General features: G+C 36.8%; 1 protein-coding gene across 7 annotated transcripts in view; it reads right to left on the reverse strand.

Annotated features, from left to right (window-relative positions):
• Wnk1 (WNK lysine deficient protein kinase 1) overlaps positions 1–17,540 on the reverse strand; it is a 130,817-nt gene that overhangs the window by 84,812 nt on the left and 28,465 nt on the right. For all 7 annotated transcript variants that reach the window (XM_052174718.1, XM_052174715.1, XM_052174717.1 and 4 more), the window contains exon 2: positions 7,013–7,185. In XM_052174718.1, coding sequence (XP_052030678.1) covers positions 7,013–7,185 — 173 coding nt within the window. The remainder of the gene's footprint in view (positions 1–7,012; positions 7,186–17,540) is intronic.

Here is a 17,540-nt window from a genome sequence, read left to right on the forward strand (position 1 = left end):
ACAAAGACCTATAAGCAACTAAGGACTGTTGAGAGTGGAAATATTAGTCTTTCCCTGGAAAAAGCACACCAATAGGTATGCTTCCCAAACAGTATCCCAAACAGGAACATGTATATATACAAACATTCATAACAATTGATAAACTGGAAAAGAGAAATGAATCTGAAAGAGAGCCCAGGGAAGCAGGTACCATGGGAAGTGCGGGGGGTGCTAAGTGGAAAGAAAGGGAGTAGAGAGATGATATAATTATATTATAACCTCAAAAAATAAAATATTTAAAGGAAGGGAGAAATTCCAGAAAGCAGTCACAGAAAAAGAGCCCTCAGTTCTATATATTTTTTTGCCCCAAGTCTCCAGGTAACTGATGAAATATGTATACATATGCAACACAAGGAGATTACATGAAAAGAATGGCACAAGGGCTGGCAAGAAGGCTCAGCAATTAAGAGCACTGACTTCTCTTCCAGAGGTCTTGAGCTTAATTCCCAGCAACCACATGGTGGCTTACAATCATCTGTAATGGGATCTGATACCCTCCTAAGATATGGCTGAAGAGAGTGACGGTGTACTCACATATATAAATTAAAGAAATAAATCTTGAGAGAGAGAGAGAGAGAGAGAAGGAAGAAAAGAATGGCACGAACGTCTCTGATGATATCTATCACTGAATCGAAAACTGGGAATTGCATCCTGATGTGCATTTTATCCATACATATGCAGGGTGAAGGAAGGAAAATAACCTATTTTCATATTATTATTATTTTAAAGTACATGCAACTAGTTAATAAGAAAGAAAAATATGAACCTGGCTGTGGTGGCACACGCCTTTAATCCCAGCACTTGGGAGGCAGAGGCAGGCAGATTTCTGAGTTCAAGGCCAGCCTGGTCTACAGAATGAGTTCCAGGACAGCCAGGACTACACAGAGAAACACTGTCTCGAAGAAAAAACAAAAACAAAAACAAAAACAAAAAAAAAAAGAAAGAAAAATCTATATTTGGGAAAAAATCTGTATTTGTATAAAATGTACATTTATCAAATATAAAAATCATAGTATAAAAACAACTGTTAGCTAGGAAATGTGTTTTAAATGAATTTGTACAATATTAGTGCTAAATTAGTAGAGAGGTGAGGATATAAATAAAATCTTTGCAGTAATCATTTTTTAGAAATCCTACACCAGATCTGAATCAAAAATCTAAGAGTAAAACTAAAATAAAATTCTACATATGGGTGTAGCAACTAAATAAGCCTAATAGCAATTAAATAAGCCTAATAGGGTGCTTTGACTACATGTATGTCTGTGCACCAAGTGTCCACGCTAGCCAGAAGTAGAAGTCTGAGCCTCTAAGACTAGAATTAAAAACCAACAGTTGTGAGTCTGCTGGGACTTGAACCAGGGTTCTATACAAGAGGACCTGGTGTTCTTAACTCTTAAACAATCTCTCCAGCCCCCTAATTACTTTTGATCCTCAAAACCTAATTTTGGGGAAAGGTTGGGTAAATATATAATCAAGATATGCTGTTCTAAAGAGTTAATAAAAATATTATTAAAAATAAAACCAACCAAACAAAAATGATCAGTACCAGGGATACCATAGACCCCTAACATTACAGCCTATTGCTGCTGTTGGTTACCCTCTAGAAATTTATGGCAAGCCCCTACTGCTAAGGATACCACATAGCTGATGGGGGGGGGGGGGATCAAGCTGGAAACTTCATCCCTACTGACAAACTTTCATAGTGCTAGAAGGTATTATGTATACTATAGCAATCAACAGTCCCACCCAGCTTCAAACCCATGAGCTACAATAAGAACTGGCCAAGTAAGAAATGCCATTGATACAATATTGACAAAAAATGTTATGGGAGTAAGCACCTACTACTTTATGACTGAACTTAAGACAGAACCCATGCCTGATACTACTGTTCCTAGTAGTAGGTCATAAGCCCTAGGGGAAATAGCCCTACTACTATTACTTTGTGAAACAGACAGTACTAGAGTGACTCCTGGTGGCTTATCATTGTACCTAAATACTAGTACACCTCTCAAACCACATGAGAAGCTTCTTTTTTTGCAGCAGGTGATGAATACAGAAACTAACAATTAGTAAACATATAGAGAGAATTAGAGCTTACAGACTGCTCATCCCTAAATGGAACATCTATGTCATACCTCCTCCCTCTGTGGCTCAGGGATCATTGCCAAAGAAGGAGTGAAAGTGCCAACCACTGGACTGAGCACAGGTTCCCAATGGAGGAACTTAAAAAAAGGACCCAAGGAGCAGAAGAAGGAGCTTGCAGCCCCATAGAAGGAACAACAATATGAACCAACCAGTACCCCCAGAGCTCCCAGGGACTAAACTAACCTACCAAAGAGTACACATGGAGGGACCCATGGCTCCAGCTGCAAATGTAGCAGAGGATGGCCTTGTTGGACATCAAAGGGAGAAGAGCCCCTAGGTCCTGAGAAGGTTCAAGGCCCCAGTATAGGGGAATATCAAGACAGGGAAATGGGAGTGAGTGGGGTTGGTGAGAAGGGGAAGGAGGGAAGGAATAGGGTGTTTTTGGAGAGAAAACCAGGAAAGGGAATAACATTTGAAATGTAAATAAAGTAAATACCCCCCAAAAAAAGATTCTACGAGCCAGAGGTATGGAAGATTGTTGTTAAACAATGATTTCTATACAGTACAGAATTCTATACCTGTTACTATAAACCTAATCAAAAACTCATGGCTAGGTGGTTTTAGGATCTAAAGCAGTAGTTTTCAACTTTCCTAATACTGTTACCCTTTAGTACAGTTCCATCATGTTGTGACTGCAACCATAGAATTATTTTATTGCCATTTCATAACTTTAATTTTGCTACTGCTATGAATTGTAATGTAAATATCTGATATTTGACTCCTGTGGGGGTTGTTCCACAGATTGAGAACCACTCACTGATAAGAACTTAGTACTGTTGGTAAGCAAAAGTGACACAGCAAACTGCCTTCTAAATGTTTAAATGTATACACCTAGACAAATGCTTTCTTTGCCTTAAAGAAGGTTCTCTTTGTAATGAATATAATGAATGTAAATGAAGAGACTCATAGCTGCTCAAGTTGGTGAGAATAAGTGATATCTGAGTGTTCAACTTTGAATAAAACCTTGTAACAACTTTTCTAAATCTTAGGGAACTTGTGGAATTAAGACAAAAAAACTGTAAGATCCAAAGATAGTGATAAGAACTATGGGATGGCTAGGCAGTGGTGGCACGCGCCTTTTATCCCAGCACTCAAGAGGCAGGGGCAAGTAGATATCTGAGTTTGAGGTCAACCTAGTCTATAGAGTGAATTCCAGAACATTTAGGGCTACAGAAAGAAACCTTGTCTCAAACAAACAAACAAACAAAAAACAAACACCCAACAACAACAAAAAGTAACTATAGAATGCTATTTTCCAGGAATGACTCACCAACTAATCATTTCACAGAAGCTTGCATCTGCCTATATAAGATTGGGCCTGTCAGCCGGGCGGTGGTGGCACACGCCTGTAATCCTAGCACTCTGGGAGGCAGAGGCAGACAGATTTCTGAGTTCGAGGCCAGCCTGGTCTACAGTGTGAGTTCCAGGACAGCCAGGGCTACACAGAGAAACCCTGTCTCGAAAAAACCAAATCCAAAAAAAAAAAAAAAAAAAAAAAAAAAAGATTGGGCCTGTCAACAGTCAATCATGGATAGGGGAACAGAGCTTCACAGGGTCCTAAATACACCTCCACGCCCATCCCACCCTACTGAACTACTGGTTACCAATTATGGGGAGGCAGGGAGAGAGATGTCACTTTCTTCAAATTTGTACACACTAGTAAGCCCACCAAGGCTCCGATAGACAATCCCAAACTCATGTTCACACGGGTTAAACTCAACGAGTCATAAAACAAAACAAAAAGGCATGAATGTGGGGAAAAGAGGAAGTAGCAGGAATTGGGTAGATATTGGAGGGATAAAGAATAATCAGAATATACAATATTCATATGTGAAATTGTCAAAGAACAATTTTTTTGAGACAGCCTTACTAGGTTCCTGGTGCTCTGGAATCTATTAGAACAGACTTGCCTTGTGAAGACCTACCTCTCTCTGCCTCCTGAATACTGAGATATGAAGGAGTGTACCAGGAACAGGATCTTATGAAATTTTAATGATTTGCTCTTACTCAGATCTCGTTCAATTGTGCCTGTCATTTTCGGGATAGTGTCCCATTTCTTCCCTAAGTCTTCTACTATTTATTCTCAATCTCCCTTCATGAAACAGTTTGCATATCCACTTTCATCTTTCCATAAATATTCAGAATTGACCACAGTATCCTTAGTTGCTCCAGTATTAATTTCTGGTTGTATGTCCTCATAGTTTTTTAGGGAGTTCATTTAACTGTGAAATCACCTATCTAGTTACTTTTCTGCTGCTGTAATAAAATACCATCACCAAAGCAACTTGTTAACATATATTTAATTGGGCTTACAGTTTCAGAGAGAGTTAAGAGACCATGATGGTAGAACAAAGACATGGCAACAGATACATCTAAGAGCTTGACCCACAAGTATCAGACAGAAAGCCTAGGAGTCTAGCTCAAGGCCTCCCCCCTCTCCCAACAAAACTATACCTCTAATCCTTCCCAAATAGTTTCATCAACTGAGAACCAAGTATTCAGTGCATGAGCCTGTGGGAGTCATCCTCATTCAAACTAACTTTGAAAACTTATCTGTAGATACTGTAACCATCAATGAACTATGAAAATGTCTATGGAAATTTCATGTGGGTTCACTTACGGCATATCTTTTGGCTTGAGTTTCCTTCATTAGCTAGGCAGCAGAATTTATATTATAGAGAATATTATTAATTTTTATACATGAGAAAACGATAGAGATGAGTACAAAGTACAGGCATTGATAACAACTTGGAAAGGGAAATGGGGCAAAGAGGAGAGCAATATTTTTCAGAGACTCTGCTTTCATCCAAAGGGCCAAAGCTTTTTGTAGTTTTTACTGGAGTGCCAACTTTATTTAGACTTTTATATACAATTACATGTTTTTAACATGGGTTATATTCTAATCCTTCTCTCTGCCGGCTGTCACTTTGTGAGCACAAAATTAGTATCCACTTCCTCAAGTACCATATGTGATATAATAGTGACTTATCTTGTATTTTTTGTTGGGGATTAATTCTTTCCCACTAAAACTTGGATATATACTAAAACAACTTATGTTATACTCCACACTGCAATTTATATGTGGAGATCAGCCAGTTCACATGCAACCCTTTTCTTATACCCAAAATGTTTCTTTATAGTTTTGTTTTGTTTGAACAGGTCTCATTTAGTTGGCCTTTAACTCAGTATGTAGCTGGGCATGGCCTTGAACTCCTGATTCTGCCTATATTCCCCAAGTGCTAGAGGAATGTAGGAAATTCCATGTTTTTACATGTGGAAATCACACTAGAATTTCAATATAGTTTTCATTTGTTTGTTTTAATATAGTGCTCATGTAGCTTGAACTGGCCTCAAACTTGCTAAATAAATACCTGAAGATGAACTTGCTTTAACTTTTAGCAACCTCTGAAGAACTGGGATTTCAGCTATAGACCACCATACCCAGTTTAAGTTGAATGAACCCAGGATTTTGTATTTGTGCATGCTAGGTAAGAACCAGTTGAGTTACACTCTAAACTAAAATACATGGCGTAGTATCTTTAATTCTGGCACTCTGGACATAGACGCACAAGTACTGCTTAATTCTAGGCCCATCTGGGGTTCCATAGCAAGTTCCAAGTCAGCCAAGTCTACATAATAAGACTCTGTCTCCTATGGTTCTGGCATTAAAGGCATGCATCATAATGCCCAGCTCTTTATTTTTTAACATTTTCATTACATTTTACATTTATCTGTTTCTTTGTTTATATTTTTTTTTACATCCGGGCTTCTCTGTGTAATCTTGGCTCCTAGCACCCATAATAAATCAGCCCACTATAGCCAGCTGACTTCAGCTCTAAGGAATCTGTCACCCTCTTCCCCCCTGCAAAGACTCCCATACATATGGAATACACTCACAGATATACATATTTACACATGAATTTTTAAAAAAACATGAAAACTTTTAGTAGATTCATTAATTCTGTGTGGTTTTGCCTGTATATTCATGTGTGTACCACATACAAACTTGGTGTTCTCAGAAGTCAGACGGTATCAGATCCCTGGATCTGGAATTACAGATGTTTGTGAACTACCACGTGAATACTGGGAATCAGATATGGGTCCTCTGCAAAAGCAACAAGTGCTCTTAAACCACTTACCTTTCGCTCTAGCTCCATAATCATGACTTTAAAAAACAAACAAATAAGCAAGACAGACAGAAGTAAAACCATTGTAATATGCTCTTACACAGGCCTGACAGACTGCTGACAAGCAACTAGGTATCTGTATCAGTGAAAAGATTTCAAAATGTAGATAGACACACAACTACCACACAACTTTCTCTAAATCACTCAAGTATTTATCAAGTTTCAGACACTGTGCTACAAAGTAAAATCTAGTAGTAGAAGAAGCAGGTATATGAATAAAGAGTCTAAATGAATATCCTCCTCCTCCCCAATCACCACCATCAAGAGAGAGATAGAGAGATGACCCAGCAGAGGACCTGAGTTCAGCTTTCAACATCCATGTCTAATGATTCATGACTACCTGTTAATCTCATTTCTACCACTAGAGGGAAACCTTGACATTGATTTCTAATCCCTAAACTGCTCAATTTTAGAAATACCAATCAATATGACTTAAAATTAACTAGGTTTATTCAGCAACAAACTCATTCCAATAGTTACCAATAAATAATCACCATATTGTTTTATATACAAGAGGATTTTGTGGGTAGGAAAAACACATTGTATCATAAAGGTTGAAATTATTATTTCTGTCATAGTAGGCTAAACAACACAAGTAGATCTAAAACAAGAGATTATCTGGAAAATATTGATTGACTTACGTCTTAAGTGTTCCAGATGTCATTAGTTCAGTCACTAAAACAATGCATTTTTTCCCTTTTACTGTGGATTCCCAGGAATCATAGAATCGAACAATGTTGGGATGTTGAAGACCTTTTAACATTTCAGCCTCTTCTTTGAATCTCTGCCTCTCAGATTTTGTTAACTTTCGATCCTAAAAGGCAAAAAAACAAAACAATGTGATTTAAAATGATAAAACACAAGTAACATAGCTGTATTAAGATGCTAAATAAGCTGGTCATGATGATAGCACATGGTTGCAATCTCAGCACTCAGGTAGCCTCAATGAGGCAGTAAAACTAAGTTCAAAACTTGTCTAAATAATAAAATGTGCTAATTACACATTAATGATAAATAGCATTAAAATAAAACATCCTAATAACAAGTCATTTGCATGCCTTAAGAGTTTGAGAACAGACTACTATGTATTTAAGGAAACTGGATTATAAAGTGATACTTGAAATTATTTATCATTAGTATCAATGTCTAAAATATAATCTCATTCTGTAAGATACAGCTAACTTGTCACTTCTAAAATAAGTCAATAATTGTTAGAAACAGGCAATTAATGTCACAGAATAGTGATAGGTTTTGAAGGCAAAGACTTAATAATTGGGGCTATACAGAAAAAAATTCTTGGAAAAAAAAACAAGAGAGGGTTAAATAATATAGTTCTATCTTTGCACTAATTAGAACTTTCTACAAATATGCTATATAATCTAACAAAATTGTTATCATAATCAAGCAATCTAGTAAGTATGCTTTCATCATGTGGTAAGTTCTTGGTGCCTTTACACGAGCTACTTTACTTCCTATCTGAGTTGAAGAATGGGAAAAGGATCCAATTTGGCTTTACAGTTTAACAAAGTCCATACACACAATGTCTTGATTGTTCTGTTTATTAAAATGGAAACTATCTTTAGTCACTCTCAGTATAGATACTTTAATGTAGTATTACCAACAAAACTAGAAGTGATTTAATATTACAATGTTTTAGCAAAACCAAGTGATTTTAATATTATACACCTAATTTAAAACCCTTTGTGTAACTAGAGTAGAACTTCATTCCTACTCCTTATCCTTGAATGAGCACTATCCTAAATTTAAGTGTATATAAGAATCGTTTGGATTTTACTTTCTGCAAAACACACTGGGACTTCAGGGAAGAAATTAATCTCTTCATCCTGTTCTACCATGTGAGGATGCAACAAAAACAAGATACAAGTTCTCTGAGACACAGTAAGTACTAACCAGACATGGCAAGTTAACCTAAAACTTTCCAGTTATCTAAACTATGAAATCTTATCTCTTATTTATAAAATTAATGCCATCTAAGTTTCATTATAGCAGCCTAAGCAGTCTAGATATTTCCTTATGTCTGAAGGTTACCACTGCTACACACATGTGGTAGTTATCTACAACACATCAAACTTGTCAATTTGGTGTGTGCAAAACCATATCCTGTTGCTTAATCAGTGTCATCAATCGGCTTAAATAACCTTTTTACTTTTCTGAGAGGGTCTGATATCCCCAGATGACTTTGAAATTGTAGCCCTTCCTCAGTCTCCCAGATGTGCATCATCAATGCCTGCTCTAATTGTGCTTTTTTTAAATAAAAATGTCAAGTGTTTATGTTCTCTCTCTCCCTCCCTCCTCCCGCACCGCCCCCCATCTCTCTCTGAAATAAACTCCACTCTTTCTCTATAAGACTTTATGTATAGAAATGCATATATGTGTGCATGTGGGACTTATCTTTACTGTTTCTCATTTTCCACTGCTTTCTAATATCACAATCTTTACTAATTTTCTTGTTATTATAACACATTCTTGCTTATAATACTTTTAAAAACTATCATTATTAATAAAGCCATAGGTCTTAAGAAAGGCAAGGATACAAAAGGCATTGTGCCAGAGTGTCTGCTCCAGATATAAGGGTGAGGTGAGCATAAATGAAAATGCATTAAGTCTGAAATATAGATTGGGGTGGGTGGTTGGTTAAAACAGTTCAAGCTAGGCATGGTGATGGTATACCCATAATCTTAGCACTCAGGATTGAGATTTTTAAGGTCAGAGAGGGCTATTTCCCTCCAAAACACAAAACAAAACCACTTCTAAACCAAAGCAGAACAGCACAACAACAAAAACTCTACAGGGATAAGCAGACTCAAAAGTATTTACGGGGAAGTCTGAGAAAGGGAAAAAGTCTAGTCATTTATTCCTTCCACGATATCTAAAACAAGGCTAAGGACCAGAGAGATGACTCAGCAGGTACAGGCATTTACCCATAAACCAGCATTTACCCATAAACCAGATGCCCTGAGTTCAATCCCTAGTATCTACATGGTGAAAGGAGGGAACTAACTCCTAAAAGATGAAAGATGTCCTCTGGCCTAAACACGCCCATCATACACTAAAGCAAAAAAAAAACAAAAACAAAAAAACAAAAACAAAGTTAAACTGGACATGGTGATTGAGTTAGGAGGAGAATTAGCCTGGACTACATAGTATGGCCTACACTAACAAAGAAACTAAGAGAACAATGGCCTGGGGAGGTGATAGAGGGGGTAAAGAATTTCATACTAGAATTTCATACTAAATAATAGTAGAATTTCATACTAAAGAATTTATTAAGAAGAGTGTTTTTCTAGCCATCACTTCCAAGGATCCCAATTCCTAGAGGAGTGATTCGTCTTTCCTCATACAGAAACATACTTCAGAATGAGTCATAATAATCAGTTTAATACAACAGTCCCCTTCATAAGCAAGCAAGTTTTCTCACATCCTCTTTGGACTTCTTCCTCGTCACAATCTTGCTTGCTCTTTAAACTCTTACTATAAGGCTAGCAAAAACATTATTTCACTGGGCTGGTGACATGGCTTAGTTAGGTAAAAGCACTAGTCACTACATAATTGATAACATGTTACAGACTACCAGGACCGAAATGATAGATGGAGAAAACTGGCTTGGACAAGTTTTCCACTCACCTCTAACACACATATCCAACAACAATAAAAGTAATAATTTTTTAAAGTAATGTTTAAAAAATAAACAAAGCTCTCTTTCACATCTTTTTGTATTTTATTTCAACTCTCCAATCAAAGGTTGTGTTCCTTTATCCACCAAGTCCTCTAGAGTTCATTATTCATAACACAGTATTGTATTCTTATATGAACTTTCCAGAAATTAGTCAAAGTCACAGGTCTAAGTAACTGAAAGCTAGATGACTAAAAAAGATAGTAGTACTAATCATTGAGCATTTGATTTCAGTGCATTTTCATTTCATATTAGATCAAATTTTCATTGTAACACCACAACACCTGTATATCATTTTCAGTCTCTTTAACTCTTAAAAGATACTGAGGAGGTTACCTTAGGAGTACGAAGCCGGGCGGTGGTGGCGTACGACTGTAATTCCAGCACTTGGGGAGGCAGAGGCAGGCGGATTTCTGAGTTCGAGGACAGCCTGGTCTACAGAGTGAGTTCCAGGACAGCCAGGGCTATACAGAGAAACCCTGTCTCAGAAAAAAACAAATCCAAGAAACCAAACCAAAACAAAACAAAATAAAACAAAACAAAACAAACAAACAAACAAAAAAAAGAGTATGAAGTTCAAGACCAGTCTGATCAAATAGACCTTACCTAAAATAAAAACAAAAAAATATAAAAAGCTAACAGTGAAAAATGAAGCAAAGAGAGATGGGAATGTGGCTATGTTACTCAAACTAATCTTGATCTCAAGTGATTCTCCTGTCTAAGCCACCCAAGTAGCAGGACTACTGTGTATCCAACTGCACCTGATTTAAAATATACTTTATTACTAGACATACTTTGTAATACCAGCACTTGGAAGGCTGAGGAAGAAATATGAGTTTGAAACTTGCCTGGATTACAGACATACAAGTTCCAAGGTAGCATGAGCTACATATAGTGAGACTATCTCAACACATATATACACACACACACACAAAACAAACTTTAGAATGTCAGTTTACTGTCACTTTTTCCTAGAGTATCAGGGATCGAACCTGCCCAAGGTTTTGACTGCTGCCATTAGTTTTGCAAATGACTTATGACACTGGATAATGAAGTTAGTTTAAACTGCAATTTGTTGAAATCCCATATATCCTATGTTTCTGTAGACAAGCTTTTATGCTTACTTAGGTTTGCTGACTTAAGATAGTAATCTGTCTTAGGTATGACTCTTATGCAATGAGCTTATCTGCATCTACCTGTATGCCCTACATGTCCCCAGTTATAATTCTAAGGGTGTACTTTCTTCAGCTTCTGATTTTATCATTCATTCTCATTCTGTAACGTGTTTCTCTATGCCTTTACCACATAGGCAATGGAAGTCTTGTGGGAAAGAGCAGGGGTGACTTCTCTTACCTTTGGTTTTTCTTATAAAGATCCTCCAATTCACCTCCCAGTTTCCAGAGACTACTCATGCATACTCTCTTCCCTAATTCCTAATCCCTGGTGCCATTCAGGGATTAGAAGAGACTGCTTCTGTCTCTTCCCTGAATTGCTTCTTGAAGCCTTTAAGAAGTACACTACTAGCTGGGTGGTGGTAGCACATGCCTTTAATCCCAGCACTTGGGGGGCAGAGGCAGAGAGGCAGGCGGATTTCTGAGTTTGAGGCCAGCAGGGTCTACAGAGTGAGTTCCAGGACAGCCAGGGCCACACAGAGAAATCCTGTCTCAGAAAAAAACAAACAAACAAAAAAAAAACCAACAACAACAACAACAAAAACAAACAAAAAACAAAACAAAACAAAAAAAGAACACTACTACTAACCTTGAGTCACCAGAAGGAAGGAAGCCTTCTTAGTCAAGTATTTTTCTGCAACAGATACTATAGAAGCTTTAAAAGCAAATAGAGCCCTGAAGGCTAACAAATAGGCACATAGGGGTCTGAGAATCTTTAATAATAGAGAGAGGATAAAAGAAGCCAAAGGACCACAGAAATAAACTAAAGACCGAATGGCTAACTACTGCTGTAAATTCTGGGCCACTCTGGGAATGCCCACCAAGAAAAAAATAATAGGAAGGCATCAGTAAGGTCCTAGTCAGAGCTATAAACCAGCCAAGCACCTGCAAATCATATATGTAAATGAAAGGGACACCGTAATTTAAAAATCCCTTTAAAGGAAAAGGACCAATGATTCCCTGCCATCTCTGCAAACAAATGGGACACTGGAAAGAAAATGTCTCTGGCTCTGAAACAAATACAAATACAGGAAAAATCTTGGGAGCTAAGAGATTGCAGATCCTTACCCAGAAATCCAGCCTCCTGCCAGGAGAGAAGAAAGAATTTCAGAACAATTAACAACTGCCAAAGGCCCTTGTCACTTACTTTCCAGCTTCAAGCCTGGAAGTTTCTAGGAATCTCACTAGAAACCCCATTTACAGGGAAGGGATGTGTACTAAACTCTTTGTGCAATTCTAGCAGGTTCTGGTACTACTTTATCAGATTATAATTGGGCCCAAGGCATTTCCAGAGCCATCCTATAATCTGGCTTCCCAAGGGATAACAAACACCACAAAGGTTTTCTAGCAACTTTCTGAGATGTTAATTTTCAAGCTACCAAATTGGTATACAGGATTAATGCTGAGACAATTCTAACTCTCTCTTGAGAAGTCCATATCTCTATTTGGATATGTCTTACTTTCTGTGACTATCTCTTGGAGAAACCCACACCCACGCTCTTAGTGGAATGTATTTTTTTTCCTCTGAACACTCATGCTTCATCTTCATTAAAATATCTTTAAGGCCAGCAAGATCAGTGAGTTGTTAAGACACTTGCCATATAAGCCAGAGCTCATTCCCTAGAACACACATAAAAGTAGAACCAACACCACAAAATTTATTCTCTGACCTCTACATGCATGCACTGACATATACGCTTATGTGCACATGTGAGCGAGCATGTGTGTGAACATATGAAAACACAAACACACACACACACACAATTTTAAAGAAATAATAATAAACTTTTCAATTCTGCTTGTATCAGCTAGGCTTGGAATTCTTTTCTGCATCAAAGCTAAGAGTCCTAGTTGAATCTGAGTCAAGGTCCTTTAAAAGTTTAGGGGAACTCTGCTGACGACATCAAGGAACTGGGTCTCAACACTTACAATTCCAGAGGCTATCCAAAGTTCTCATGCCCCAGGACAGCTGAGAGACTAAAGGTCCTTTCTTTCCCCTACATCACCATATCAAGCGATTCTAAAAGGGACTGAAGAAACAAAATCAAACAAATTGAATATACTTGTGAGCTGACAGTTAACCTCAAATATGTCTTTAAAAAGAAAAAGACCACATAAGACCAGCAGTGGCAGTACCTGCCTGTAACCGTAGAACTATGGGAGTTTGAGGTAGGATTATAAATGAGAGCAGCCTAGGCTACTAATGAGACCCTGTCTCAAAAAAAGTGTGGAAAAGGGGAGAGGGGAAGGGAAGGAAGAAGAGGGAAGGGGAGAAGGGAAAAGCCAACAACCAGGATTGAAGAGAAATGACTCAGTAGGTAATAGAGGAAGAAGTGGGAAGGATAAATAATGTAACTATATTATAATTCCAAAAATAAATAATTAAAAAAAATGTCATTAAGAACAGTAAGTAAAAAAGGGTGGGATCAACAAGATAGCTCAGTGGATCAAAGTGTTTGCCATGCAAACCTGGTAACCTGAGTGCAATTCTTCAGACTCACACAATGGAAGGAGAACTGACTCTCACAAGTTGTACTCTGGCCCCCACATGTGTGCCATTGGACATGAGTCCCCAGCACACAGGTCTCCCTCTTCCCACTACAAAGTAAATAAATTCAATTTACAAAAATTTTTAAAATTCAGTTTTTTATATTCTCTAGCTAGACATCTGTTTTTGTTTGTTTTTATAGCAACCTCATCCTTTTGGGGACCTCTTATTAGCTCCAGAATAAAAGTTCCAGACCAATTCACAACTGAAGCAGTAAAAATGTCTTTTATTTCAAAAATCAAAAAAAAAGTCTTTTATTAATTAAAACTGAATATTTACAAACCCATAGCCCATATCTCAAAAAATATTTAGTCCTCAAGTCCTTCTAATTTCTATGGTATTCTATATTTGGTAATATCTGAAGCCTTCTAAATTAAGACGCCACATGATAATTCTACATATCAAAATATGGCTGACATGCCTGGAATCCTTTGATTAAAAAAATTTAGGTCAAAACTAGATTCCTCCCTCCTTATCACTGTGCACCATACTGACTTACCAAAAACCTGAGCATCCATTCCATCTTTAAAAAATAAATACCACTAACTTAAGGACTTAGGTATTGTGATAAAAATTAATTTCAAACAGGTAATACAGCTGCAGTGTGAAACTGCTGAAGTACAAATTCCAATTACTACATACAGAAAACTTTAGTGAATCCATCAGCAATTTAAAATAAATCATAATTATTTGAGTATGGAATATTCTCTGATGGAGTAGATTGTATAATAGCAATTTTAAATGACAGAAATATTTGCTTACGTATTTTATTCATTCTGTTTGTGCCTGAGAGTATGTGCATACACATGTATATAGTGTTCATGGAGGTAAAAAAAAAAAAGGTCACCAAATCTCATAGAACTACAGATATTTGAGCTGCCATGTGGGTGCTAGAAACCCAACCCAGGTTTTTTAAAAGAGCACAAAGTATTCTTAACCACTAAGACATCTCTATAGCCCATAGGCCCCTATTTTATTCTTCTTGATAATGTGGGTAAACAACCATTAAGAAGCAAAATTATTCTTGCAACTTTAAAAAATTACATATAAAGATACAATAGAAAAATCACTCCTGAATTTTTTTATGGCCAAACCTAGATTAAAGTACTAGTGCAGATTTCCTTATGACCTTCTAATGCACTATCCCTAAAATAGAACAGGGTCTATCCCATAGGAAAAAAATTTACAATAGTTGAATTTTTCTTAATAGGTAAAATATATGATAATCACGGGAATAAGGTACAATGTCCTTTATATCTTATAGGATCATCTAAGAATTATTTTGAAATATTAGAGACTATTTTTTTTTTTTAAATTCTCCATTAAAAACAGTAAATATAGTCTGGTTTTGTCCTTTGGTCAGACCCTTCTTACTATAGCTTATCCTTATACTCATTTTACTGCAGCTGAAAGAAAATTCTACTTAAAAGGATACCACTTTCTCAAAACAGATGTGTACTCATTTATAGTTTCTATTTACTAAGCACTCTCTGCTTAAATCTCCAAATTTGGACTACAGATTTATATGCTAAGATTTAAGTCATTTCCCTGTACCCCACTCTGTTGGGGGTACACCTACACTGTATCTAAAACTTGGCTTACAGAAAGCTTTAAGTTAATAAAATGTGACAGAAATATATAATAGCTGAAGGACAAAAGAAAACCCACTATCTACATTTTAAAAACTGCACACTATTTTTTACTAAATGACTTACAGTATCCAGAGTATAGCAATATCCTAGACATTGTCATAAATTTAAAAGTGGTGGTGGTATATGTTTAACTGAAACAGCTAAGATCAATGTGAGAACAATTAACTCATATAGGGCCTGGCACTGCTGCAGCTTTCTAAAGAAAGAAGTTAAGCTGAGAAAGGGACCAAGGAGAAAGTTAAGTCAGATGCAGATTAAATGGAAATGTTCTTCAGCATCAAATGCCAACATTTTTTCTTAAGGGTTAGGGAGTCATCAAAGGAGAAGTCAATAGAACAAAACTAATTGAAGAACTAGCACCAGTGCTAGTTACTAGAAGGAAACCTGAAGTTCATAAAAAAAAAAAGTGTCAGCACAGGAGTGGAATATAGTGGTAGTGGTGGTGGTGGTGGTAGATATTGCAAAGCTAATGAGATTCTCAATGAATTTGCTGATCCTGATATCCAAAACCGCTTTATTGGGAGGGGCAAGCACGGGGTGTCGAATCTAGGGCATAAACACAATTTGTTAGGATTCAGAGGCATGATTAAGGAAATAGGCCAAGTAGGATAAGACTCAGAGCCCTTGGGTGGTATACACACACCAGTGATCCCAGCCTTAAGTAGAATGAGCTGAGGAAAGAGTTCAAGACACTACAAAAAAGTCAGGCATAGAACCAAAATAAGGATATATTCACAAACAAAAAAAGTTGCTACAAGTAGGTAGAAAATGATTTTTTTAACAAAATAGCCCAAAAAGAATAATCAGGCAAGAGATTCAGAAGGGTAAGAAGGGTAGATGAGAGAAATCACAAGATTTCAAAAAAAAAAAAAAAAAAAAAAAAAACTTCCCAGAAAAACAAAACAAATAAACAAAAAAGTAGAATGTCACCAATGGAAACAGGGAAACACTTCTCAAAGGAAAAACATATATTTACAAGAGTCTATTACCAAACCAGGACAGATGGCAGGAAAAATGTTAAAACAAACTAACCGTAATAAAAAGAGAAAAAGTATTATTCATTTAAGTAGAGTTTCCAAAAGAGAAAGAACACTATGTACAGGTAGAGATCTAAGAATAGCATTTTGAGCTGTTCCTCACAAGCTCAATCGCCATTGCCACCACTGCCACCGCCACCACCACCATTTTGAGGCAAGGTCTCTCACTAGTCTGGAAACAGCCAAATAAATAAAATTTCTGGCTAACCGGTGAGTCCCAGGGACCTACTTGTCTTCACCTCCTCAGCAATGGAATTAGAAGCATGCACCACCATATCTGGCTTTTACTTTAAAAACAAAACATAACAAAACAAAAACATGGGTTCTGAGGATCACACTGAGGTCATAAATATTTTACAACCTGAGCTATCCCCCTAGCCTGGTAGCAGAATGTTTAGAAGGAAAAGTGAAATTACAGAATTCTAAAGAAAATTAGATTTTAAAAGTACTTTCATGTATAAAAATACATTCAAAAGTTTATCATACATGCATCTTTCTCTTATTAGTAAGACAGCAGATAACATTAATATTTTAAGAATCACATTTAATAAACATCTATAATATTAAATATGTTTAACAAAATGTTGTTTATAAATGTTAAAGAAGGGTTCAGGAACAAATCTGCAAAGGAGGGACAACAACAACAAAAGACCATGTGTGCAGCAAACTAGCGTGTAGTCAAGATTTAGGAGAGCAGAAAGGCCTGCAAAAATCCAAAAAAAATTGGTATGGTATGAAAGATATTAAAAATGAGGAGAAAAAAAATGAGGTAATTTGAACCAAATAAATGAGAAAGTCTTCTGTCATTTTTGCACACCAGGCATTTTTGCTTTTTCTCTATTCTGGAGTCCCTTTCTACAGAATGGTATATTAAAAACTGCTTCATATTCATTAGTCAATTGAATTTGTTATTATACAATGCTTCCCCACAGTGCTGGGTATTGAACTTGGGTCATTTCAAGATCTGGCGTGTGTGTGTGTGTGTGTGTGTGTGTGTGTGTGTGTGTGTGTGTGTGTGTGTGTGTGTGTGCGTGCGCGCGCGCGCGCAATATGATTGAGAAAAAAC

This window comes from Apodemus sylvaticus, chromosome 2 (genome assembly GCF_947179515.1).
Source record: "Apodemus sylvaticus chromosome 2, mApoSyl1.1, whole genome shotgun sequence".
NCBI lineage: Eukaryota > Metazoa > Chordata > Mammalia > Rodentia > Muridae > Apodemus > Apodemus sylvaticus.